The 25,644-nt window shown below is 40.3% G+C and overlaps 1 protein-coding gene across 4 annotated transcripts in view; it reads right to left on the minus strand.

Annotated features, from left to right (window-relative positions):
• Positions 1-24,889, minus strand: part of GLCCI1 (glucocorticoid induced 1) — a 57,776-nt gene extending 32,887 nt beyond the window's left edge. For all 4 annotated transcript variants that reach the window (XM_054816607.1, XM_054816606.1, XM_054816609.1 and 1 more), the window contains exons 1-2: positions 23,930-24,889; positions 4,608-4,759 (exon numbers count right to left, since the gene is read on the minus strand). In XM_054816607.1, coding sequence (XP_054672582.1) covers positions 4,608-4,759; positions 23,930-24,383 — 606 coding nt within the window. In that variant the 5' untranslated portion in view covers positions 24,384-24,889. The remainder of the gene's footprint in view (positions 1-4,607; positions 4,760-23,929) is intronic.
• Between the last annotated feature and the right edge of the window lie 755 nt (positions 24,890-25,644).

The following is a 25,644-nucleotide window of genomic DNA, read 5'->3' on the forward strand; positions in this document are numbered from 1 at the left end:
AGAAATTAATTTGACTATAGGTGATAACGCCTCTTAAACATTAGACAGGTTAAAAAAAGTTCGAATGATAAATTCATAATTATGCGACACATATCTCTTCCTCCTGGTCCCTTCCCCCAAAGTATGTCATTAAAATATCCCATGAAAGCAATGATAACTAATACACCAATAAAAAAAAAGCTTCATGTAATTGAGCCTCCTGGTTTATGATGTAATTTTTAAGCAACAAAATTTCTACCCAATAGAAAACAAAACATTATTCAGGTGACTAATGAGAGATAACTACATTAAAGCCTTGACCCACACACAAGAACAAAAACATATTTTGGCCACCAAGCATTCAAGTTTAATAACTCTGCATTATTCCTTAAATTACAGAGAAGTAAAAATTCTGAAAGGCATTTTGCAAACTTTCTTCACTTCCGTTTGTGTAATACATAATTGCCATATACAATGAAAAAGGCATATCCAGGCATATTTGAATCCAGTTTAAGAAGTCAATTAGGGGGTCAGTGGGTGCAGGGAATCACTGAATCATATTCCACTTGATCATTTGTTCTTTTTGTTTAGATCTGGAAAGATTACATAGATTAACTTTAACTGCTAATATGTTTGTTATGACATCAACATCGTATATTTAGCCCTGATCTCTCTTTTTTTAAAAAATTTTATAGAAGTCTTTTAAATAATTTAGCTACTGCCAAATAATTATATTTATAAACTATGATGATTATCCAAATGTTTCTGAAGATTCTGAGGTTAGGCATAACCATTTCAACATTGAATTATTCCTTACACTAGGAAGGAGGAAATACTTACATGAAGAAGTAGTATATAAAATTGCTTCATCAGTGCTCCCAACAGAGATGGAAAAAATGGGGAAGGAAGCTATACTGAGTTTTAAATGGCCTTAATGAAAAGTTCACATTTTACTGAAAAGAGGCGGCAAGTAGGACAACGGAGGAACTTGGGAAGGGGATCACAAAGTCTATCAACATGTATAACTTCCTGTAATAGTAAGTTTCTCTGCATTTCTGAAATACTTAAAACACTACTAAATAAAATGGTGTACCTCTGATTATCCAAAACTTGCTGCTCCTTAAAGATCAGCTAGCTGTATGCATATGCATACATACACACACAAGCATAAATGCATGGAGAATTCTTTGAAATCTGGAATTGTGTAAATGTCACAATGCATAGTGTCATAGTATATTTTTCCAAAAGCAAACATAACCTCACTTCTCTTCAGTGTTTTCAGTCAAAACACTGGAGGTGGGTAACAGAGACATAGAAATATGAACTACACTTACTATTCTCCAAGATGCAACAGAAACTAAACCAAACAAAATTCTGTTTCTTCTATTTAAATAATAAAATATTATTGAATTTTTTTTTAAAATCCCAATTTAATTTTAGAGAAAAAAGAAACATTTTATTCATGTGCACTATACAGGTTCAAAGAACTTAAATGGGAAACAAAAGACTTGGAATAAAACTTATTAAAGGTTCATCTGATCATAGTGAAGACTAGAATATGCCTTCTTCTTTTTAAATACAAGAATTCCAAGAAACTTAGAACAGCCGTAATCACCATCTTCACAAAACTGCACAAAATTTGGATTTTAAATTAATGTTTAATTAGGGACAAAATGTACCCTTGAAAGAGAAATAATTATTCCACCTACGATGTAAGTTATACTGACAGTATTGTTCATGAGTTTAGAAGTAAAACAAGAGATAATTTATTCTCCAATGGAACATGCTCATACAAAACAAATGGTGTATTGATTTTCATTGCCTTGTTTTTATTTTTTTTTTGTCTGTTACCATCCTCTACTCTGCTAAATTACCAAGTGTTATTATTTTTAGCTACTGTAAACCATATGAATTCCCATGAGCTAAACCGTTACTTAGCCAACAAACACGAAGTAGTGGAAGTACTTGTGCTGGTACTCAGGCAAAGAGCAAGGTTTTAATTTAATTTAACTTAATTTGCTATGCATGCATCCTATCAGTGACTTGGAACTCATCCTTAGTTCTTGAAATTAGATATACTTCAAACTACACAGAGCTCAAACAACAAACCCCACACAACCAAAACATTACTCAAGTAATTATTCTGTGATCCAGTTCATGTATAGGCCTCCGTAGTGAACATTTCCTTTAAAAAAAACCTGGAATTTGCTGTGACAATCACTATGCTTGTTACATTTTACATATGTAACATCATACAGTCCTGAGTAGTCAAGACACATGTTTTTCAACTCAACTTAACTTAAACATGGCTAAACGCTTGACTTTTGAATAATTTGAAAAGACAGCTAATATAACTCCATCTTAGAAGACATCCACGCAAATCCAAACCATGAAAGTTCCCTGCCCTTATCCCTTTGAAATAATACTTCACCTTGTAACGACAACAGCACTGCCTTTCCTCTCTGTTATATTTGATTATGCTGAAAAGGTAAAACTTCATTTTTATTTTTTTTTCCTCCCTGAGCTTTGTTTCTGAATGAGGCAAAGGGTGGCAGCCAACAGGTCAAATAACCTAAACACTTACTTGAGCTCACTAGGAAAGTAATTTTACTGCCAAATGCTTGGAGGTCAGATATTTATAGAACAAGTTTGTTCCTCTATTCTGTAACTAGTGAAAAGGTTTGTTTGTGCATGTTTAAACACCCTAAGTTTTCTATTCATAAGGATATTTGCAACGTTTGGATATATATTTTATGAGGGGGGATAAGAAATAGAGTAACTACAAAGCATGCTACTGTAAAATCTCTTGAATGGAAATTTTGGGTTCAAAATGGAAAGACTTAAGGCACAGCATTGTAAAAGGCAGGCACCTTGGAATTAATTCCAGGATTAAGAGCTTTTTCGGTAGATCTTTCATGACAGTAAAGATGACTGCTTGTTCTTTTTTGCTAAAACTGGCTGGCTGGTTTCAAAATGAATGAGTAGGACATGAAGACAGAATTTTCTTAAAGGGTGACACCACAGTTTCTAAAAGTTTGCTTGAACAATTTTAATCCTCACATTCCCAAACTCATTATACAGGATTTCTGGATCATACAGATCTTTTTTTCTTTTCTAAGCATTCTATCCTTATCTTTCCCCCATCAGAGGGCTTCCTGTGTTGTGTTACAGTAGATTTTGAAGAGATGTGGAAAATTATTTGTACATTCTAACACGTCCTGAGAAATTCAGTAGTACATGAAAGACTAAAACCTAGAATCAATTTAAAGAGCTGCTGCACTTGCTCTAAGCAATGGTGACAGAATGGGTGACAAGTATGTTGCAAGTCAGTGGAAACTAACCAAAACCTATACACCTACAAGTGAAGTTATGACAGAAAAATCCTTGATATTTTAAAGCTATCACACACACTGTGACAACAGAAGCTTCCATTAAAAACAATTCTTAATGGCACAAGAGAGTTACAAGATAGGATGACAGAAGTACCATTTTTCTTTGCAGGACATCCATGATAACAATGGGCCAGAATCATGGCACAAAAGACAGAAAATAGATTTAACAGCCATCTCTACATGGCCTGTAGATTGAAAATATAACCAAAGATAGACCATTTTTTCTAGTTGTCAATTTAGCTTAGACCACAAACTCATATGACTTGCTCCATACCCTAACAACACTACAGAAAAAAACAAGAATGCAACTTCTTTACTAATAATTTAGGGGTTTTTAGAATTACATATTTTTTACCTGTTTCATAGTGATCATCTTTGTGGGCAACGAGCTCCAGTGTGAGGAGGAATCATGCAAAAAACAACGTTCAGCTTTCTAGCCAAAGAGCACTGGAGCACGATGAATGCCACAGCAGCCAACCTGCCAGCTAAGGATAGAGCCCTGAGGAGGATCCAAGGGTATCGGGCCATAAATAATCTCAGTAGCCTTCCCTTCGTAGCTGGTGGTAAGGCTCTCATTCTGCTGCCTGGCTTCAAGAGGCAACTCTTCCACAGAGCATTTTTGTTTCTCTTTCTTGCTACTAAGCAGCAGAAGGGACATCTCCAGACCATACTGCATGCTCACTCCCAGCTTCCTCCTCTCGATTTCCCCTCCAGTGACAAACTGCTCAATTCTTCTTAGCAATAACCTCTCTCCTCCTCCACCACACACACATAAATAAATTTATTGAGACCCACAGATTCATTATCACAATTTAGTAAAATCTTTAGTTTGTCAGCCATTACTATTATGGAATCTTCTTTTTTTTTTTTTAAATAACACTCAGCACAATTTTGCATATAGCAGCTTCCAAATAAACCAGATACAAGACTGAGATTGAAATCTGCTTATTTAGCCTCAACAGATCTGCCCACATACAGAAAATTATTTTTAACAACTGTTTTCTAAAAGCATAAAAATATTATCCGTCACATACCATGTTACTGAATTGATACTGACTAAAAAAACCACTACTGTACCCTACTTTTAGGGCTTCATATTTATCATAGAATTAAGTGAACCCACATTTCTTCAGAATTAAGTTGAGCTAAGATTCCAGAGCAGATGATAAAAGTATTATCAGGAGGAAGACATCAATTTTATGTAACATCTCCGTTGCCTTGTTTTACAGCTTTTACCTGAGTAGATTTATCTTTCATACATGAAGGGTAGTGTACGTGGGGATCACGTGGCCACTGTCCTGTGAGGTAAGGTCCTGTTATTGTGTCCAAAGAAGAAGTTCGCCTTATGGTACCAGAAGTTCTGATTTGCTGGGATTTTGGCCTGTCCACTGTAGAAAACCAGAACAAAATCAACAGGAAAAAAAAGTCAGGCTAAATTTGATGTGAAATGTTATAAAGCTAGCTATGACATACAACGGCAAAAACGTATCAGAAACCTTTGTCTAATTGCCAAGCTGAAAAGAATGCCATCACATCAAAGCAAGTAACATCAGACAAGGGAGAAAAAAAAATACTAAAGGGACAGTTACAAAAAACAACAACGCTTAAAGTGTTCATATCTGCAAAGAACCGGGTTACTTATGCAATATATTTTCATCAACAAAAAGCATCAAACAAATTTAAATACAGTGATGATGCAACTCAGACATACAGAAAATGAAATAGAAAATATAACATAGTATCTGTATTGGGTTACTTTTGTTTGTGTTTTTTTTAAGTCAGCTTGCTTAGCTTTCTAAATACTGGAAGAACACAAATCATGTCAAAGTTTATGATTCTTTGAAGATGCATATGCAATTTCTTGCTCCCGTGTACGTCATTCCATATTATTTACAAGATCTCAATACAGGCCTTAGCAAGCCGACAGCGTGTGACTATTTCCCTCTGACACAGCCCAGGTCAAGGCAGCTGCCACGTTTGCCTTCACTCATCGCAGCGCCTGCAATCTTTGACTCCTCCCTGTACTTCTCTCCCCATGCACCCAGATCACGGAACACTTTTTCCTGCATTGCATTTGGAAAGCAGAGAGTAAGGTGATTCATGAGATTGTTCTTTCCCACATCAGAGTTTTACAGCACGCTCTCTGGATCATCTTGCTTTGTCCTTTAGGCAAAATTACTTCATATACTCGTTTTCTAGACTTTACATAAGCCAACCTAAGCCCTACATTACAGCTACTATCTTGCTCACCCCTACTCAAAGAAGTTTGCAAGTGAGATTACTTTCAAGTTAGTGACATGCTACGCACTGATCCCACCCACCCAAACCCTACTCACTGCTCAGAACTTGAGAGCAGACCTGCTAGCACACTTCTGAGACCAAACACAGGCACTGACCTCCACGTGCATTCTCTCTTTGTATTATCAGCTGGAATTGCTGGATCTCAACAGGCAGAGTCCATCATCAGTGGTTTACACAGCATTCAGCACAATGATTAAGGTATAGCTTGCATGAATCCAGCATGCTTATAGTATGATATATGAACATGATAATGTTAAAACAGACTATTTTAGAGAAACGTACAGCTGCTGAAACACTTTATTAACAATTAATTTTAGGTGAAGAGTTCTAAATAACACTGTGAATTGGAAGCACGATAGTATATCATACTGCCTTTATATAATTGTTTTGATTGCAATGTTATCTTTCCAAAACCAAATCCCTACAATTTCAAGGAGGAATTTCAACTGTCATTGGATACCAGTTGTGACAAATTTGCATTTTAAGAGAGACTTTTGAACTAGTAAAAGTAAGAAAGGCTGAAATCCAAAATAAAGGTGAAAATTTTTAAACATGAAACCAGTATTTACATTAGTGCTGAAACACAAAAGTACCTAAAGGGTGAATACCTACACAGCATTCTTCCAACCTTCACTGCCATGCTATGGCACTACACTACTTTCCCAGGTAGCCAAAGTTTTGAAAATTCCTCCAAAAGTTCTGTTCATTAGAAATACATTACATGCAAAAATCTATCAGGAATTTGTTGAATATGTAAATAGTTAAGTATTTTCTAAAAAAAAAAAAAAAAAAAACAAACATTTAAAACAAGTTTGAGACCATACAGAGCCAAACTGGCAAGACAACATCTGAAGATGGGGAAATAAGAAAAAAAAAAAAAGAAAAAACACAAGAAAACACAAGTCCAAAACACACAAATAAAATATATACCACCAGAGAATGATCTAAACTTCGTGTCTTGTTCTACACCCAGAGGAAAGACAACAGCAATCCCAGTATTAATACCTCACATAATTGCACTACAATGCCACGGGCACGAACACCAACAAAAGTTACTACATTTATATTTTCCCATGGTAATCTTGGAAGCGGACTGCAGGACACTGTCAAACCTTGAAGCTAGGAGAAGGAAAGTTCAAGTCACAGCCTCCTAAGTCCCTACTACTCTTCACTGGTTTTTTTTGAATCACAGGAAACCAACCAAGGACACCACTTCTCAACTGCATAAACCAACACAAGTTAGCACTAATGTAATGCCAACCCTATTCCATTGCTGTCTGTACTCCTCCTATCTACTTAGAGACGGCATCCGCAGATGTATGAACCCATCTAGTAAGGTTAAACATAAAGAAAACTAAAACCTACTCAAAAAAAGTCATAAACACATGGTTTTCCCCCATTACAGGCAGGGTGGCATTAGGGGCAGAAACAACCACAGGAGAGCCAGGAGGAACATGGCTGCAGCAGTACGGAGGTCTGTTCAGTAACAGTTTCAGCTCTCACCCTTTCATGATATATATCCTTAGACCATAAAAAAAATAAAGGAGAAGGTATCTGCAAGCATGAAATTTGAAGGAACTTCTACAAATTAGCATTTGACAAACTATCTTGTACAGTAATGAACTTAAAGATGACTGGATGCCATGGAGAGCAGAGTTGAACTAGACCACAACAGTGGTGGCTCAGATCAGCTTAAATTGTTAAATTGTTTTCTAAACATTAAAACTGCTCTCCAGGATTTATTTCTTAATTTTGCTTTTCTCACCTCATTATAAGTTTGGCTTCTTGCTACTCTAGGAGCTACTACAGAACTTTCACTTCTCCCCAAATGTTCATTACCAATAGGATTTTGATGCTCCTATCATGCCTATCCTTCTCCAGTCCCAATCACTTTGGATGGATGGAAACATCATGCTCTGGTTTCCTCACAGAAGAAAGGAAAAAAAATAAAAATAGAGTGTGCAGCAAGTGCCATCTGATATCTGAAGGACTTCCAACAGCTGCTGAAGTTAGCCAACAGACTTCAGCATTCAGAAAAGCTTCATCAATATTCAGAAATTTAAAAAATTATAGAATTATTTTACCCAAGTTTCAGACTATACCACATCTGATGTTATTTGAGTGTATGAGTGGATTTTACTGCAGCGGTAAGTCAGAACAGTTCTGTTCGCTTTTGCAGTGATGTGTGACATACCTCACAAGGAACTCAGCTCTACCTCCAGAGCAAGTAAACTTTGGAATATAGTACTGAAGAAGCATAACGTTACCTGAAAAAGTTAGCTAGAAATTACAAAAGCAAGATGTATGATCATCTGAAAGGAAAATACCTCACATGTTATTTAAAATATGCCACCAAGTGTTAATGGTATGTATTATGGGGCTATTGCTACACATTTCTAGTTATAAATGATTTTACATAAAACAGCACAAGAGCCCACCTGAATACTACAGCTGGTGAAATTCAGCATGATCCTACCTCCCGGCAGGAATCAACTAAAATAAACTGTGTGAAATCATGAAATTATGGTTCTGCATGCTGCATTGAGAGCCAAAAGAATTCTAGTTATACCACCTAGACTGACTGAAAAAAGGTTTCCATTCCTCTGCCAGCAAAATGTAATTTAGTAAGAGACTAGCACATGACAGCTCTTTTGAAAAGGACATAGGGCTCAAATAAAACCATCTGCTACAGCTCTAAAATGAAGAGATTGCCTTCCCATCCAACATAGTGGCAGCTAACCTGCACATAATCTCAAAACCATGTTCACAGTCCATTTTAGCTTAAATAACGCTTTCTGCCATGCGTGCAATGAGGAAAATCACCTGCAGCAGAACAGCAAGATTGACAGCTAGCATTGCTACCATTATAAAAACCACTTCAGCTAAATCCACCAGAGCTCATCTGTCAGCATCTTTTCTTCCCATTTCTCTTTCAGCAGTTAACAGATGCAGTTCAAATTCGGCCAAAACTTCTCCACTCACATCCTTGCATGGATATATCCAGCTTAGAGATTAAAATTACTCTAAGAACTCCTCAGATGACATAGATTCCTCTCAAGTTGAGTGAAAAACATGAAATTAAAATAAAATTAATTCTTCCCTAAAACTAGAAGTAGTGTCATCTCATTATTGATGTCAGCTGTGACATTCTCCTGCCAAAAGTCTAGACAACATTCTTGCAGTTATATCTTGATTTTTTCCCTTGAAAGTTCATCTGTAACTTGAACTATTTACACAAGACAGCTAAGTCATGACACCATGAAATATTCTGTACCAAATTCCACAATAAAGTTTCATGAGATGTTGTCTGTCTTCAGTTCAGTTGCTAACACTCCGCAGAACCTTCTGGTTCACCTTCAGAGCTACTAGTGAAATAAGTCCCAAGCTTAGGGCTCATCTGTTCCTAAAGAATTTCAGGTTTCAGTTAGGAAATTAATACTAACTTCAAAGAACTTTCTCCAAAAATACTACAGACTCTTGGAAGGACTCACTTTGATGGATATCCTAGTCTGCTTAAGACTCTTCAAGAGCCCCAAAGTCAGAGTTCAAGTAGTCTGGCTCAAAGGAGATGCAGAGACTAGATATCACATTACGAAGGAGTATCAGATATTTCTAGGACATTCCTACTAGAGATGACAACAAATTTACAACAGTCTACAAAACCAATGATTCAGAAGCGCCTGTGTGAATGCCTCTTAAATAATGAAGTATGTGGGAACGCAACATGGGAAATCATAAACTAGAAATGGAAAGCAGAATATTAAGCAACGGTGACCCACAGCAACTACTAAGAATGATGGCCCAGCACTGAGGTCATGGTGAGCTGCTGGTGACTGCCACACACGTCTAGTCAAAAGTCCCCTTTCTGTTACACCTTCTACAAGCATGAAAAGGGATACTGCTGCTCTTGCTTGCTTTGGACCATGATTCCCTGAGTACTACAAAAACAGACTTTCAGATACAAGAGAAGGAACATTCTCTGAAGAGTCTGGTCAAGGGGGTTTTTGCCTGTTTGTTTTTTAAGCAAGTACATAGTGATACTGTACCGATTCCTGAATGTACATTTTATTGGTCTTTCCTGCTCTGATTACATAGGTAGATAGACAAACTGGTGCATGTTTATTTGCACAATTTGTCTCTATGACATTGCAAGGAAAAAGATCGAATAATGAGGATTTAGAGGCCACTCAAAAAAAAAAAAATTCAATCTTCATTCTCAAGAAGGCTTTTCTCTTGTAACTGGAGCCAAAATCTCTCAAGAAAAGGATTAACAAGGGATTTGGGGTCCCTAGAAGTTTTACTCCACAGGATAGATCTATTGGCTCAAAAGACATTTCCCAGTTGCCAGTGAGTGACAGACTCGTTTCTGACCCAATCTGCAAAATGGCTGAATGACTGCCTTAACAGTTCAGAGTGGTGCAGAACAACAAAGAACATAACTGTTTGCCATGTACTGTTCATACAAAACAACAAAAAAATAGGATTTTAAATAGCAACTTAAAACACACAACACCCTAATATGTAATTGAATGGAAAAAATAGGAAGTTATTGCAGTCTCCCTTCTATAATATCAAATTAAACATTTTAATCTCTTTAATAGCTAAAAATAAAGCAAAATACTAGCTTTTTCAAACATTTAAAAAACAGTACAGTGGTTTGCTACCAAAAGGATATTTCTAAGAGGACCTAACAGGAGATGGTCATTTTAAGTTACTTTTTAATATATTTCTAAAAATACTCTAAATTCAGCTCTGTAAAACGTCTGTATTATGTGCACCACATTGGTTTTGATTCAGTTGTCTCAACTTCAGAAATTATTCTCAAGTTTCTGGTTTTAGAAATTGAGACAGTGGATGACTAAAAATGAAGGGAGATGACATTCTGAAGTAACTAGTCTGAACAGACTGACATAAGCCATTCTAATTTCTTCTCATAATCCAGAACATTGAACCGACCAAAAAAAGGTGCAGAACAGCACCATAATCTAACCAAGGCTCCAACAACCAAACTGAACAAGCAGAAAGTAGTCCACTTCTTGAGATCTGAGATCTTTTCAGAGATCCAGGTCCATGAATGACATGCTTTCTACAGCCAAGATTCTTCAGAAGAGGAATTTTTTTTAAAAAAAAAAGGGGGGAGGAGGGAAGACCAGTCTTCCACATAGGTCATTTTACAGTTTGGCAGTCAGGGCACATTCCATTTTGTACCTGACGGGACTTACGAGAATTCAAACTGAACTGCATGAAACAGCAAGTCCTATACTGGGTAAACAAAACAAACCCAGTTTGCTCTTTCAAAGGAAAACCGTAAACAAAGACCCACAGTAAGGGTTTTGGGAATCAACCGTATTGAGTTATCTTTTACAGCCATGACTAAGCCACCTAGAAAGGAAGAGTCTGATTAGACTTCTGATAAGTCACTGAATCTAACAGGTAGATCACGGCATTTCCTTCCATCAAGGAGGTTTCATACGTGATGTACAGCTCTGTTCACAAAACTGCACAGGAAGGCACAGTGCTCAGAGCCAGGCTATAGATACCCAGAGGAAGAGGGACAGGTGGATGAATCTGTAGGCATATGGATTTCCTTGGACCTACAGTTGACTCAAAATCTTGGCTGCCTATGCATACATGTTGAAACATGGTCTCTGCCTTATGTCCCTATTCCACCCAACTACAGGTCAAGTAAAACGTGACTGTGCATATATTTCAGAAGTCAGATTTTGTTCATAGCAAAACTCCCCTGTTTAAAATCAACATTATCCTTAGAGATCAAGTACATAAAGAACGCTCTAATCTCAGTAAGTAAATAAACTATAAGGAAGAAAGTTTCAGCCCTCTAAAGCTAAGTTATTCTTCTAACAAAGATTACTGCTGCCATGTATAGGACCTGTATACAAATGACTAAGCATTTAATATCACAAAAGCCTGCTTTGTTCAACAGATGTAACCTACACACTCATGCTCTAACAGGACACCAGGTAGATAAAACACTAATTCCAAACCTTGTGGATTTTTATATATTTCATATTTTTATAATATATTTTTGTCAGATTATCTCTTCAAACTTAAACACTATGCAAATATCTAAACTTAGTGTCATTTATAAAGTATCCCAAAAATGTTCCTACTTCAAAAAGTTAAACCAAAATTGACGGCAGCTCAGCAGCTGGGAAAAAGAGCCCACTGAAACAACCAAGTAACCATTAACTGTCGTGTACTTCTGCAGGTACAGGGAATTTTCTTCATTTTAGTCCATTAATTTAGATCTCTTGAGTGATAAATTTATCCAATATTGAGAAATGAACTGGGAACCAAAAGCAGCACTGTTTTTTTTTTTCTTCCAGTGTATTAGCAATTAAAATCTTGATGGAAATTATAAACATGCAATTAATTCAGTAACTAAAGATAATACCACCTTTGTTGAATAAGCTTGATGACTCTGAAGGGAGGTTTTTTTATTATAATGGTAATACTTCTACAACATTTTGTTAAATTATAAAAGTGAGGGGTTTGTATACCTTTAATTCCACTTTCCATCAAAATGCAGCTGGACATAATTGTGAATAAAAAAATTTAAAAAATCAGAAGGCATGATTCACCATTTTCATAATCAAAATACACAAAGAACTGTAATAAATGCACTGTAAGCTATACAATGCCATCATAATAATCATCAATGATTACAGATAGAAAGCATTCTCCTAGCTAGAGCTAATTATACTAAACAAGAATAGTATTTTTTTCTGGAAAAAACCCAAAAACACAAAAACCTGAAAAATAGAAATGTAAAATCAGATTAAAACTGATTGCTTAAATCAGGCTGCCCAACTTTGCTGATTTAATATAAATCAGGAGCCCAGTTCTCAACTATCACTGACAAAACACATATAATCACTTAAAAACAGATTACAAACTCAGTTTTACAGCACCTGGGTATTTCGCCCCCATGATTCCTACTGGAAAAATGTTCCAGGAAGACTTTTTTTTTTTCTGATGGTTTCAAGCCTTCTTATAGTTTTCCACAAACATTTACATTGTCAAGCCAATCTACCCATTCATATCCTAGCACTAACTTACAGTTCTTCCTTCCCACCTCTCCATCCCCTTCCCCACCCACTTGGATTCAGAGAAAGCAATTGTATTTTCATTCACAGAAATTTTTTTTTTTTATCATTGTGTGGTTAAACTCCTAACCTAGTGGTCCTTCACTGAGTCTACTCCAGTTCAGGTTTACCTTTTTTAAATTGTGGAGCACCAAAACCACACACAGTATCCCAGACAATGTCTCAGCAGGCTCCTATGCAGCAGGTTGCTCATTTCTGCAAGACCTGACCTGTGCCCAGTACTTTTTCAGTCACTTCATGTTGGCAGTTTAGAGACCCCACCATCGCTCAACTCCACCCTCCAGCATTTTCAAATTACATGTTCCTACTTAGAGGAAAAGATATTCTGCTCAAGTACAACCTCACATACGTAAATCTCCAGTTTTTACTTTTAAATCTCACTTTCAAAAATTGTTTCAATTCCCAAGGTCCTTCAACTCTTGTTGCACAATCTTCTTGCATACTAATTAAACCTCTTAAAATTCATCAACAGTTTCATCACCCTAATTTTAAAATTTGCCTAAGCAGATAAGATCTACTTCCCGTCTAGAAAATCAGTTCTCTTATCAAAACCACCAGGTTAGCATGACACAATTTGGAAAGCTCATTTTGCACTTTAACATTTCTCACTGCTTTCCACTATCCCTTAGAAATTCTGCTGAAGTTTCACCTATAGCTGAAGTTAGACCAACAGATCTCTACATTTGGAACTGGACTCAATTTTTCACATTTTAAAAACATAAGCATTGTCTCTGCTATACACGGGTATCTGTTCTCAAATGGTGTCACCTCCTATTCAGACGATTGCCTTAGAAAGTTGAAGGTAAGCATGAACTTCTCAGTGGTCTTTTCTAGAATCCTGCAATGGAGATCTCTGAATCGACTTTATTAAAATTTACAGTCTGTGGTAATTCTTAATTCCAAATCACCCTCTCAAAATTTCAAATTGTTTTGTATTTTCCTTGGGTTAAAAATAACTGTCCTTATTGAAAGTTGATTACTTATACTTTATCCTGGTGAGCACAAATCACTGAATAAATATCTGTGCTATTTTCTCCAAGATTTTTGCTACTATTCCTTGGAGTTGACTTTGAAACCATACATTCCAGTGAATCAATCTCAGATTATCCTTAATCTCTTTTTTTCTTGGTACTGAAGGGCTGCAACTACTTCTTCCTTATTTTTCTATTTGCATGTTTCTTTTGTCTGTCTTAAAACATACAAAGTCCAAGTCTGTTCAGGTTTTAACAACTTTCAGCCAAGATTCACTCTTTGGTTGATAATGTGACACTCTTTTCTCAGTTCTTCCTGCTGTTTCTTGCAGGCTCTCTGCTTATTCCTAGCAGCCTTTCTGAGATAAGGGTCCATGCAATCAGATCACATCCTTGAGTTTTTTTGACTTTTGAAAGATTTCAATACTGCAAACTTTTCTCATTAAAACAGATTCTCTCCGTATTCAAGTCAGAGCAAGTTTAACCAAATTTTCAAACTATTTACTTCTGAAATCTGAAACTTTACTCCAGATTTACAAATTTTAGAACCTATGTCTGTGTAGCATTTTTTGTTTTGCTGTATATGCGTGTAAATTTGCATGATTAAAAAAGGCCTAGCTGTGGAAAACACCTAACATTTATTGTATATACAGTGCCAGCACACCCATTTCTTCCGCTTCCACAGATTTTGAGTCGTCAGACTTGGTAATTCTTATCTTCAATGTGGCCAAACTGAGTTTCTACTGTAACTCTTGGAATCAAAAGATCTCCCTGCATCCTCCAACTTTGTATTAAAGGTTACACACACCACTAAATAAAATCATGAGACTCCAGTAATCTTAATAGGCTAGTTCCTTCTTTGGAAGAGATTAAGGTAGATGTATACAACAGTTTCACAAAATTAGTATTTTAAACAATATATGGACTGCACACTTCAATACACAACTTGGTTTGAAAACATGAGTCTCTGTTTCTACAGTAATGCCCAAAGGTTATTTAGATCTTCAGTGTGGACAACTTCTTGAGTTGAGTATGTGTCTCCAGTCCAGAATATGGATGTTTCTCAAATACACATTACTTTTGAACACACATGAGTTAATCACATTTTTGCCCATGAGACATTTTTCTCCACCAGATTAGGATTTTTTCTTGTTCCCCTTGAAAAGTATTTCAAATGTATTTTATGGTTTCTTTGTGGGCGAAGAAGACACTGCAAAGATGATTATTCAGGGCAGGGTATCAGGTACAACAAAGGAGCCACTGAAGGTGAAATACCAGAGAAATCAGAGTACAAGAGAGAGGATGTGTAAGGGTATTCCACTATAAATTGCCGCAATTAAGCAAATACAGCTATCAGTTAAGAATGAAAATTTGAAGACCTTAACTGAAATTTACTTCTGTGAAGACAGCTTCTCCTTTAACCTGGCAGCTTCTCAACTACTGTGTAAACCTAAGTCTTATTCTGCATTCTTCAGCAGTTAGCTGATATTTTTAGAGTCACACTGTTCAAAGTCTGTTCCGGGACACTCAGCATAAATCCGGGTTTAATTTTTAGTGAGCAAGTCAAGTCTCCATTACTTTGGATACACATGGTATCTTAAATTTCTGTTAACAGAAAGATTTTGAATTATGTATGACATACTGGATACGGAGGTATAACACCTAACTGCACAGAGTCAACACTGCAAAGCCACATGGGTTTTGCAATGTACTTTCCAGCACTCCAGACTCCAGTAAGACTGATTAGCTGACACGCGGTGCTGAATTTAAGCTGACTCCACATGCGAGAACTGCACTCACCAAACCCTTCCAGAGCACGGACCGCACCACACTGATACCTGCTATAATCATCAGCATCTTCTAGTCCTACTGGCCTAGTAAGCTCTGCCATGATGTGCAGAAGGAGAGGTAGTGAGACCATGTTAAACACCCACAGAGACCCACAGGTCCTGTAAAGCTGCTCAGTGGCTCCTCCACACTGTGTGTCAGCAGCCTGAGTTCTAGGATTAACAGAATTAGCTAGTGATCGAGTACCGAATAACCGGGATTTGTTTTATGGTAAGAACACATTACTTCCAAATCAGAGTCTGGTTTCCAAATGCTGGCAGATGTCAACAAATTATTAGTTTTGATTTTTTTTATTTTAGTACTGCAGCCTAAGCACCTCTATTAAAATGTTTAGGTTTTTTTAACTATGAAGCCTTTTTTAAAAAAATGTAGATATACAGGTAATCCAGCTAGCCAACCTTCACAAAGTATTTCTATCAGAACTCCAGAATAAGGCACTGTACACCAAAACACCAGCGATTAAAAGGCACATGATATAACAATACCCATTTTGCCATACATTTAATCAGTTCAGAACCGAGCAGTTACTGTTCCAGAAAACATTTCCAAAAGACAGATTTATACTCACTAAAATATTGAAATTCATATAGCTACAGAAATGAGTGTCAAGTTTGTAGTATGAATGCCAGTGATCTTGCAATGACCAGTCAAACCAGTTAGATATGAGTTTTAATTCCTGAAATCCAGAAGCGTGTCTACAACTAATCTCCTTGCTTAATGACTAGTGGTGAGAGTGTAGGAGAGGGGGATAAAACTAATCTTGACCAAACAGGTGACTTGCACTGTTCAAGGAATGGGACACTTAAATTATTCTTCCAGTTTAGACTATCTCAAGGGAAAGTGAGAAGAAAATATTCTACTGTGGATTTTAGAATATTCAAAAAATATGATGGAACTGCTATTGTACTGTTCTTAGTCACCACTCTTATGAGCAAAATATGAGACGCATTCTTCCTAAAGAGGAAACAAAATGTGTAGTTTGCATCAAACTAGTTCCAGGTTGTGCAAAACAAGTGGCATATAAAAATCAGTGTTGTTAATCACTCATTTGTATTTGATTCAGAGAATATCCATTGCAAACTGCTACTCCTTGATTAAACACTAGCAGCAGTGAAAGTTAAATCCTTATAAACACCAACATCTGTGTCACCATTTATTGTTAGTGCGCATGCAGCACTACATAGGAAGATCTAACCAATACAGTATCTTGCATTAAGGTTTCAAAACCCAAGCTTGTAACATTTTATGACCTACGAGAAAGTACATATTGCCTCCGAAGCAGCAATATCTAATATGAAAAGCTAATTAAGAGATCCACTGCTACAAAAAATGAAAACTTTCCATCAAAACCATCTTCCATTGACCCGACACCAACTGGTTAGGTTAATCCCTATTTACAAATTAATCATGCAGAAAATAGTCATTGCTTGAGTATAGACACCCACATCTTCTGGGCTCCCCCATCAAAGAAAGCTGATCTGTTTTTAACAGGGTGATAGTCAATAGTTTGGTAGGATACAGCAGTGGCTAATAAGAAGTGGTGCAGCTACCAAAGGAGCAGGGAAGGTGCAGAAGAGGAATGAACAGGACCAGGGCTGAGGCAGTATTACAAGGCCAGAGACAGCAGGCTGAGGGTGCTCCCCAGCACGGCCCCACTTGGCCTGGCTGGGGTTCCTTCCCTAAGACAGACTTCCAGTAGCTACAGGCCCTCTTGTGTCTTACTAACAGCAGAAGACTTAGTCTGAGCAGAGTCATCACCAGACGATCCAAGGGAACAGCTCGGGTCCTAAGTCCATATTCACACAGCTGGGAGAGCAGGAAAGCGTTCCTAAGAGAGTATGCATTTCAGTTTCAACCATAGGTGAGTGTTTCCATGGATGAGATCCTAGCTTCGGAAAAATAAGAGTTGGAGATACTGACTCGCCATTCAAAGGATTGCTATTACACACTGTATCATGATACCCTGTGTGAGTACCCACACTGCAGAAGTCTCACACTGTGATCCCTTTCAGTACCCATCAGCTATTTTCAAGCTTTATGATTTAATTTCTGATTCAAAAATAGTAATAATACAGGTTAGTGGTGGTGAACTTCAGAGTCAAATCAGAAGGGGAAAAATTAAAACCTAACTGAAGAACAATCTAATCTTGCAAAGTAAATATACACTCAAAATGTAAGAATTAGATTATGAATTACAAACACCCATCTCCCTTCACTCTAATCTCTAATTCTCTTCATTTTGCAATTGCCCAGACCTTAAAAACGGTGACACAAAGGAAAAGGGGATAATCTCAGGCTGACAAGTTGCTGTGGATGTATCCCTTCTAACAATGACATGTAAATATTATTTTACTTGCCTGAAAATGCCTTAAGCCATTGCTTAGGCACAACAGGTTTACAAGGGAGGCAGCGTTGAAAGAGAGAGAACTCAATGCATTTAAATATTAACATTAAAGCAAAATGATGATCATTAACCCAGTTAACCATCTCAAGTCTTGAGCAAAATTCTCCAGTTATATATCTTTACTACAGGGTCCTTTTTTCATCAATACAATATACTTTTCAAAAAATTCTAGTTGATGTTTAAACCCTACTATGTTAACAACTTTGTTTGAACATATGCTAAGTCCATGGGGAACTAACTATTGTGTCAAGTGTTGGCAATGCTTTTCTTTACTGAAGATATTGCCAACCGCTTTAAACAGGAACTTTCATTTTTCACCACAGAAAAAAAATATTACCTTCTTCAGATGAAGATAATTACTCAACTGATGAAGTCCCATAAAAAAAGTATTTCAAATATTCACTTAAACAGAAACATTGAGGAACATATACTTTATTTCAAAAAGGTTTTGCATTGTTACAACTATTACTTCCAAGCCCAAGTTGAACTGAAATTTCAGAATTACTGCATCAGTTATCTTTTACGATGATCTCTAGAGTAGCAGCATAAAACCCATTTTAAAAATAACTAGCTTTCCACTGTGAATTTTAGCAATATAGCAAAGCTCAACAACTTATTATGTGTCAGCCTATACTTGGCAAACACTGACTTTTTCATAAGACTCTGCAATACATTCCCTTGATCTACACTCCCTACATTTTAAGATACATCTTAAGAACGTCCATTCATCCCACCATGGGAAAGAAAACACAGGAACCATGAATTTCAGAAACAAAATTTCAGTATTAGCCACTGTTTTACTATGCACGGATGTTGGCAAGTAACTTCAGTTTGGCCATATGTAACATGCTAATACTTGCTTACGTCCAAAGAATAAGAATTAAAGGTCAGGTAGTGATTTAAAATAGATACGTACATATACTTTCAGTTATTTTTTCCATGGGGCAGGGAGGTGCTTTCTTAATAGCTAATGCCTTGCTACAATATCATTCAAGTTCAATGGAGAAAATACCTTTCTATTTTTCTTTCCTGCAGTTGTTTTAACACCTGAAAGAAGCTAAATTAATTTGTCTTATGAAACATATTTATTAAGGACATCTAATATACTATTCTCATTTAAAGTTATAATGTTAAAACATGTAGCTAAAAAGCCTTCGAGTACAATACAACTGGTTCAGATTTAGCCAGTGTCTTTTATTTCACCATATTATATTCTAATGAAAGCTATTTTGGGGAGAGGGACAAAGCTGGAGCAAAACTGTTTTCTCCATACAATTATGGGAATACTGCTATTATTCGGGCATCAGGAAATAGGAAGCGTCACAAAAATTACTTCCTTACCTACATTTGTTAGAAATAAAGGAAAGATCTTCTTGATCTCTGGTATAAATGCTTATGATGCCAAACTATTTGATGGCTTGAATCCAGGATATTAAAGTAGTTCTGCCCTTTGAAGTCTGAATTTTGCTTTTTTAAATACTGATATCCCTTACAAGTCTAGAGATCAGCAATACTGTCTGTCTTTCCACTGCTCACTCCACTAGCCTTTTATCTATGAGCATAACAACAGATATACACACTTATTACTCGGAACTGGGTTATGCGGTTGTTTTGCATCTTTTTTAATTCCTTTCTCTTACTAATGTCAATGCTTCAGGAGTTATTTTGGGAAGTACAAGATATTGGGAACCCTTAACAGCCAAATTGATTACAATATTTTTGAGATGTCCTTAAAACTAACCTTTGCCTCCCAAATTTGATATGGAAAAAAGTTTGTATTATAAACTATGTAAGTGAAAGTTAGAAAAAATATGAAGCATAATATTAAAATACCACCACAGTTAACAGTAAACAAATCAAAGCATTTGATGAAAGCGATATTGAGCTTGAATCATACAGAAGTCATTTACACCCTCCTTGTATACAAAACATCACACATCATATGAAAAAACAAACTAAACAGGAAATTCACACTCTCGTATTTATACAAGCTACTTTACATAATAACAGAAACTACTGATTTTATCCAGGCAAGGCAAGAAAAGAAACAACTTGGGTTTTTTTTTCTGTAAAACATAAGTGTTGACAAGCAAGTAATATGTTTTGTTTGACCAGTTCAAGAGATTTTTTTCCTGCATTATTACTGAAATGTCCTTTGTCACAAACCATGCAGCTTTGCTTTCTGTTGGCGTTACATTTATGCTATCAGAGATGTATCAGATACGTTCCCTCTAAGAAAACCATGTGTTGTTACATTCAGCCAGACACTTTTTACATTGCCAACTCTAAAACATGAATACAGGCTATAAAAACGTATCTACTAGTAAGGAATAAACATGTTTAAGAAAAGAGGAAAAGAGTAGACTCACACATTGCAGGTTTATCCTACCGTATCAGGTTTCCCCCCTCTTTATTCCTCTTCTAGCACATTGAAATTAGTACATAGCATTCGTATTGTCTCATCCGCTCAGTATCAGTACTAACCAAATATAAATATTGGCATCGATGGTTTCCTAAGAACTACAAATCCCCAAATTTGCTTAAATAAAAGATCATCAAATTCTTAAAGTTTCAGTTCTAAACACAGGGGTTTGCTGCAGAACAAAAACATTTATGACATCCTAGAAAGAAGGGAAAGAAATGATGACGATGGGAGAAGAAACAGAGCATGCTGCTTTCATTCATGTAGTAGTGATGTCAATGCCTGCAGTGGTAGTTGCTCTGACCTGTAGAGGCTCTAAGCTGGAGTGTATTCACAGAAATATCCTTTATAAAAAGAACCCCTGGCAAATCACTAACATATCCACAACAAAATAGCTTAGTAGAATAGCCAATTCAAGGAACCTATACTGGAAAAGGCTGAAAGGAGGTGGGGAAGGGGCATATGTCTTAAGAAGAGAAAAACATCTATCCATCAGAATCATAAGCAGTCTCCAGTACGAGCAAATTCATGCAACAGTCTAAGTCAGACTGCAGAGCCAAAGACAAACAGATCTCCTGCACTGGTGAGAAAAACAACAGGATTATACCTAGAGCCTAAGCTCACATTTTACAGCAGTGGGAAATGGTTTTGAAAAACTGACAAAAAAACTTAATCAAGTCGCTTCCCCAAGACTTGCATACTGATAACAACTATAAATAGCTGGAGTAGCACATTGTTTAACAAGCCACAGCAAGATGGTCCATGTTTGAAAACAGAACATTTCCCTCCCCCCCCCCCAAGTCCTCCATTATTACTGCAGCAGTCCTCTGGTTCAGCAATCAATTTCCTACATACTACTATCATAGCATAGACTACAAACATCGTTTTCAGGATCCATACATCATGTACTAAAATGCTGAGAACAAGCAGGGAAACAAAGACAAAATCCTGCCCTGTGGCATGCAACTATATTCCAGATCGTGTAAAAAAACAGCTTTAGGTTTTTGGGGGGTTTTTTGGAAACCTTTTTTCATTTGAGATACTGAAGAAATAGGGTATCTTATTACCCTCGCCTGCTAGAAAATGGTGCCTGTATTTCGGTAAAATAAAGCTGTTGACGTGTGCAATTGTGGTCATTATTAGGGCGATCACGTTGTTTTCATTCATTCATTCAGGATTTGCTAGAGGATGTCAGCTTCTGCAGCAGCAGCTGGCTTGACCTGGAGGAGGGGGAACAAATTCCTCGCAGCGCATACAGATTACAGGGTGCATTTCTTGACGGACCATTTATGATTTTATACATTGCACTCATTAAACCAAATCAAGCCGTGTACGCTGCTAACGTGGTTCACCGTGAGGCAAGCTCAAACAAGTTTAATGATGGAAAAGTCATTCAGTACTAATTTATAGTCTGATTTATTAAGGCTAAAACAGCCCACAGATGAAGACTGAAACCACTTTCTAAAATTAAAATTTCCCCTACAACAAAAAATTCGTACGTAATAATGAAATACTTCACAGCTTTGCAGTATTTTTCCTTGCTTGAAGGTAACTGCCCACATTCCTCCCTCTTCAATACACCTGAAGCGTAGACCTTTATACACTGCACCACTACAATGTTTTGCTCCAGGTTCCCATAATTAAATAATTTACAGTATTCATCATCAGCCCCACCGCTATTCATATGCACTGATTTTTTTTTGTTTGTTTGTTTTGCCTAGTTTCCCATTAGCATTTTCCAAAGGTTAATTAAGAAGGAAAAAAGGAAATGTACGTTTAGTGTTTCATACAGTGGGGAAAATATGTATGATCTTTAAAATTTTACACAGGGCTTGAATGAAGTAAAACCACTGAAGTTCAGTTCCATTTTCAAGCATGTAGAAACTTCTGCATAAATAGATGATCTTTCTGAGAAATAAATTATGAAGTATCTCTGCTCAGATTATAACACAACCAATTTGGTCATCTGCATAAGCACAAATACTGGATAGAGTAAATTAACTCCATGCGTAACCGGCAATGACATTTTGCTCATTTGCAAAACGCTGCCCGTATCCTAGGATGGTTCTGATGACAGAGATTTGCAGAAGTTACAAATACTACAGATTGTAAGGTTTTACTACACGTTAAAACTGAAGGAGAGGGGAGAAGGGAACAGATTCCACTGCTACAAAACACATTGGCAACCAACACAGACCACAATTTGCCACAGAAATGAAACACAGGAAGACTTAAGAAAGGGACAGAACAAGCGAGGGGTATTGAACCACGTAAAACGTTCCCAGAAAGAGATGATGTGTGATACCTGATAGCTACAGCAGGGTAACATAAAAAGTGCATTTAGTCTGATTCATTCAACTGCTAAAGTGATGGGGGAAGAGGGGAGGGAGGGGGGGAAGTAAGATGGCCACTGCCACTTTAACACATTCAATAATTTAACAGACAACCTGACGCAGGTTAAGTTTGACTTGCTGGGAATCAATTTTACATTTTAAACTACAGGCCTATTTTGGCTATGTTGGCTTTTTTTTTTTTTTTTACAGTCTCAACGATTCATCACTAAATATCACAAGGAGGCAGACTGTGTTATTTGTTTTTAAGCATCTCAATATGGGAATTTCCTTTCTGTTTTGGAGTCTATGCTTGAAAACATTACATATTTCAACCTAAGATGTTATAAAAATGCAAGCCTTTAAGAAACTGAGCTCTGCAGAAAGGAAGAGCGTTTGAGGCTTGGTTTTAGCATACACTTAAGACACCCCAGATATAAATCTAACCCATTAACAACCCGCACTAAATAATTACACCTGTAGACAGGGAAGCGGGTTAATTTTAGACTCGTCCCTCTATTGCACACATCCACTCCCAGAGCCCGTGCGCAGGGAAGGGAGCAGGAGCAGTGTGGCTGGAGCCCCCGGTTGCTCCCCTCCGCAGAGGGGCCGGGCTGGGGAGGGGGGAGCCGCCGGCAGCCCCCTGAGGGTGGCGGGGGGCGGCGGGGCTCACCCCCGCTCCGCTAGGGAGGCGCTTCCTTTCCAGGCCGGCGCTGGCAGGCGGTGCGGGGGGAGGACGGAGGTGTTTTTCCCAGGCTGGATCTCCACCTCGCCCGAAGAGGAGGATGACATTTAACGGCTCGCCCCCCCTCCTCGGGGGCAGGCGGCGGGACGAGGTGCTTTCCCCCACTCGGCTGCCCTCCCGGCTGGGCAAACCCGGGCACGGCACCTGCCCCGCTCCCTCCGGGGGGGGGGGGGGGTGTTTTAGGGCTCACCCTCACCACCCCCTCCGCCCGCTGAGACTCCGGCGGGGCTGCTCCCGCCGGGCCGGCAATCCCCCGGGCTCCCACCCCCGCTGGCCCGGGGGTAGCGCAGGGCGCACCCCCCACACTGGGGAGCTGAGGTCGGGGGTGCCCGGAGGCAGGACAGCCCCAGCCCGGCCAGCACTCCCGGGGGGCAGGGAAACGGGACGCCGGCTTTGTGCCGGTGCTTTACCTCTGTAAACCGGGGAGCTGGGGCTCCGTCTTTCAGGTGAGCTGCTCCTCCTGCTGCCGCCGCTGTCCGGCGAGCGCCGCTGCCTGCCCTTCACCCTGCCCGGCTCCGCCGCGCCGCCTCCCGCCGCCAACGGCGGCGTCGCGCTGGGCGGCGGCGGGCTGCCTCCGCCGCGACCCCCGCCGCCGCCCCCCGGCCCAGTATTGCTGCCCACCGAGGCGGAGGGGGACCGGGTCGGGCTGTGCTGGTTGCCCCGTAGGAGCTGGTACGGGACGGTCGCTCGGATGGGCTGGAGCAGCCGGCTGGTCCCCGCCGCGCCTCCCCCGGCGCCGTTACCGGGTGCCCCGGCCGTGCCGCCGCCGGCAGTGGGGGACCCAGCAGCGCCGCGCCTCATCCTCTGCGGCGGGGGCTGGTGGTGGGACGGGGGCGTCTGCGAGGAGCTGGACGAGGAGGACATGGCGGGGATGCGCAGGACCCGGCGGGTCACTCGCTCCGGCGGCTGCGGGGGGCCCGAGCTCGGCCCCCGGCGCCCCGCATGCACCGGCCGCGGGGGGAGGAGGAAGAGGAGGAGGGGGGAGGAAGGAGGGAGGGGGCGGGGCAGGACGGGACAAGCGCTTCACGGCCCGAGGGAATCTCCGCGCCGCCTGCCCAGCTGCCCCCGGCGCTTCCTATCGGCGACGGCGGCTGCTCCCACGCCAGGCTCTGGCCATCGCTGCCCGCCCCAGCGTCGTGGGCACCGGGGGCGCTGCCGAGCCCCGCGGCCGCTCACATCGTACAGCGCTGCCGGCTCAGGGCGGTCGGCGGCAGGGTGCGACGAAGGCGCAGCCAGCCAGAGAGGGTAGGATGGGGAGGGGGGGAGGCGCTCGCAGCCGGCTCCTGCTCCTGCCCCCGCCAGCGCCCGGGAGCCGCAGCCAGCACCATCCGCTCCCCACGCCGCCCTGCCTCCGAATGGCAACGCGCAGCCCCGACGCCCGGCCGCGACGGGCAGGGACAGCAGGCACGCACGCCTATTGGGCGCCGCCGCCGCGCCAGCTCGGGTTCCATTGCCCAGCGGCGCCGTCGCTCTCTGCTCTCAACCAATGAGAGGGCGGCGTCGCGCCACGGGGGCGGGGCGGCGGGGCGGGCCCGCCGGCGGGGGAGGCGGGCTGAGGGAAGTGGGATGTGGCAGCGGCAGCGGCGGGAGGGGCGGCCAGGCGGCTTGGAGCCCGCGGGGTGCCGCCCGCCGGGGGCGGCCCGGGCCCGTCGGGGCGGCGAAGGCGGGCACGGCTGCACCCGCCGGCACGTGGCTTGGGCGCTGTCGGTCTGTGGCCGCTCTGCGGAGGCGGGGGGGGAGAGGAGCCGTCCCGCGGCCCGGTCTTCGGCATTCGGAGCCGGCGGAGGAGGCCTGGCCGGTCCGGGGCCGCTGTGTTCATCAAGCTTTTCCCTCAGGGCAACGCGCGATTTCTCCCCGCAAAGCTGCCGCCGCCCGGGCCGCAAGCGGCCGGTAAAGATGGCCTCTTCTGCTGGTTGCCTGCCGTCCGCCGGGCGCGGGCGCTGCCCACCGGGGGGCTCCGGGAGACGCCGCGGTGGAATGCCCGAGCCCGCGGGGCCGAGCTGGCAGTCGGTGGCGAGGGAGGACGGCAGCTCCCGGGGGACTGGTACCAGGATGTGCTCTTGAATTTAAAGTTGGCTTTACGAAGATGCTGAGTTAACTGAAGAGAGCAGGTACCCTGAATGAA

This window comes from Grus americana, chromosome 2 (genome assembly GCF_028858705.1).
Source record: "Grus americana isolate bGruAme1 chromosome 2, bGruAme1.mat, whole genome shotgun sequence".
Taxonomy (NCBI): Eukaryota; Metazoa; Chordata; class Aves; order Gruiformes; family Gruidae; genus Grus; species Grus americana.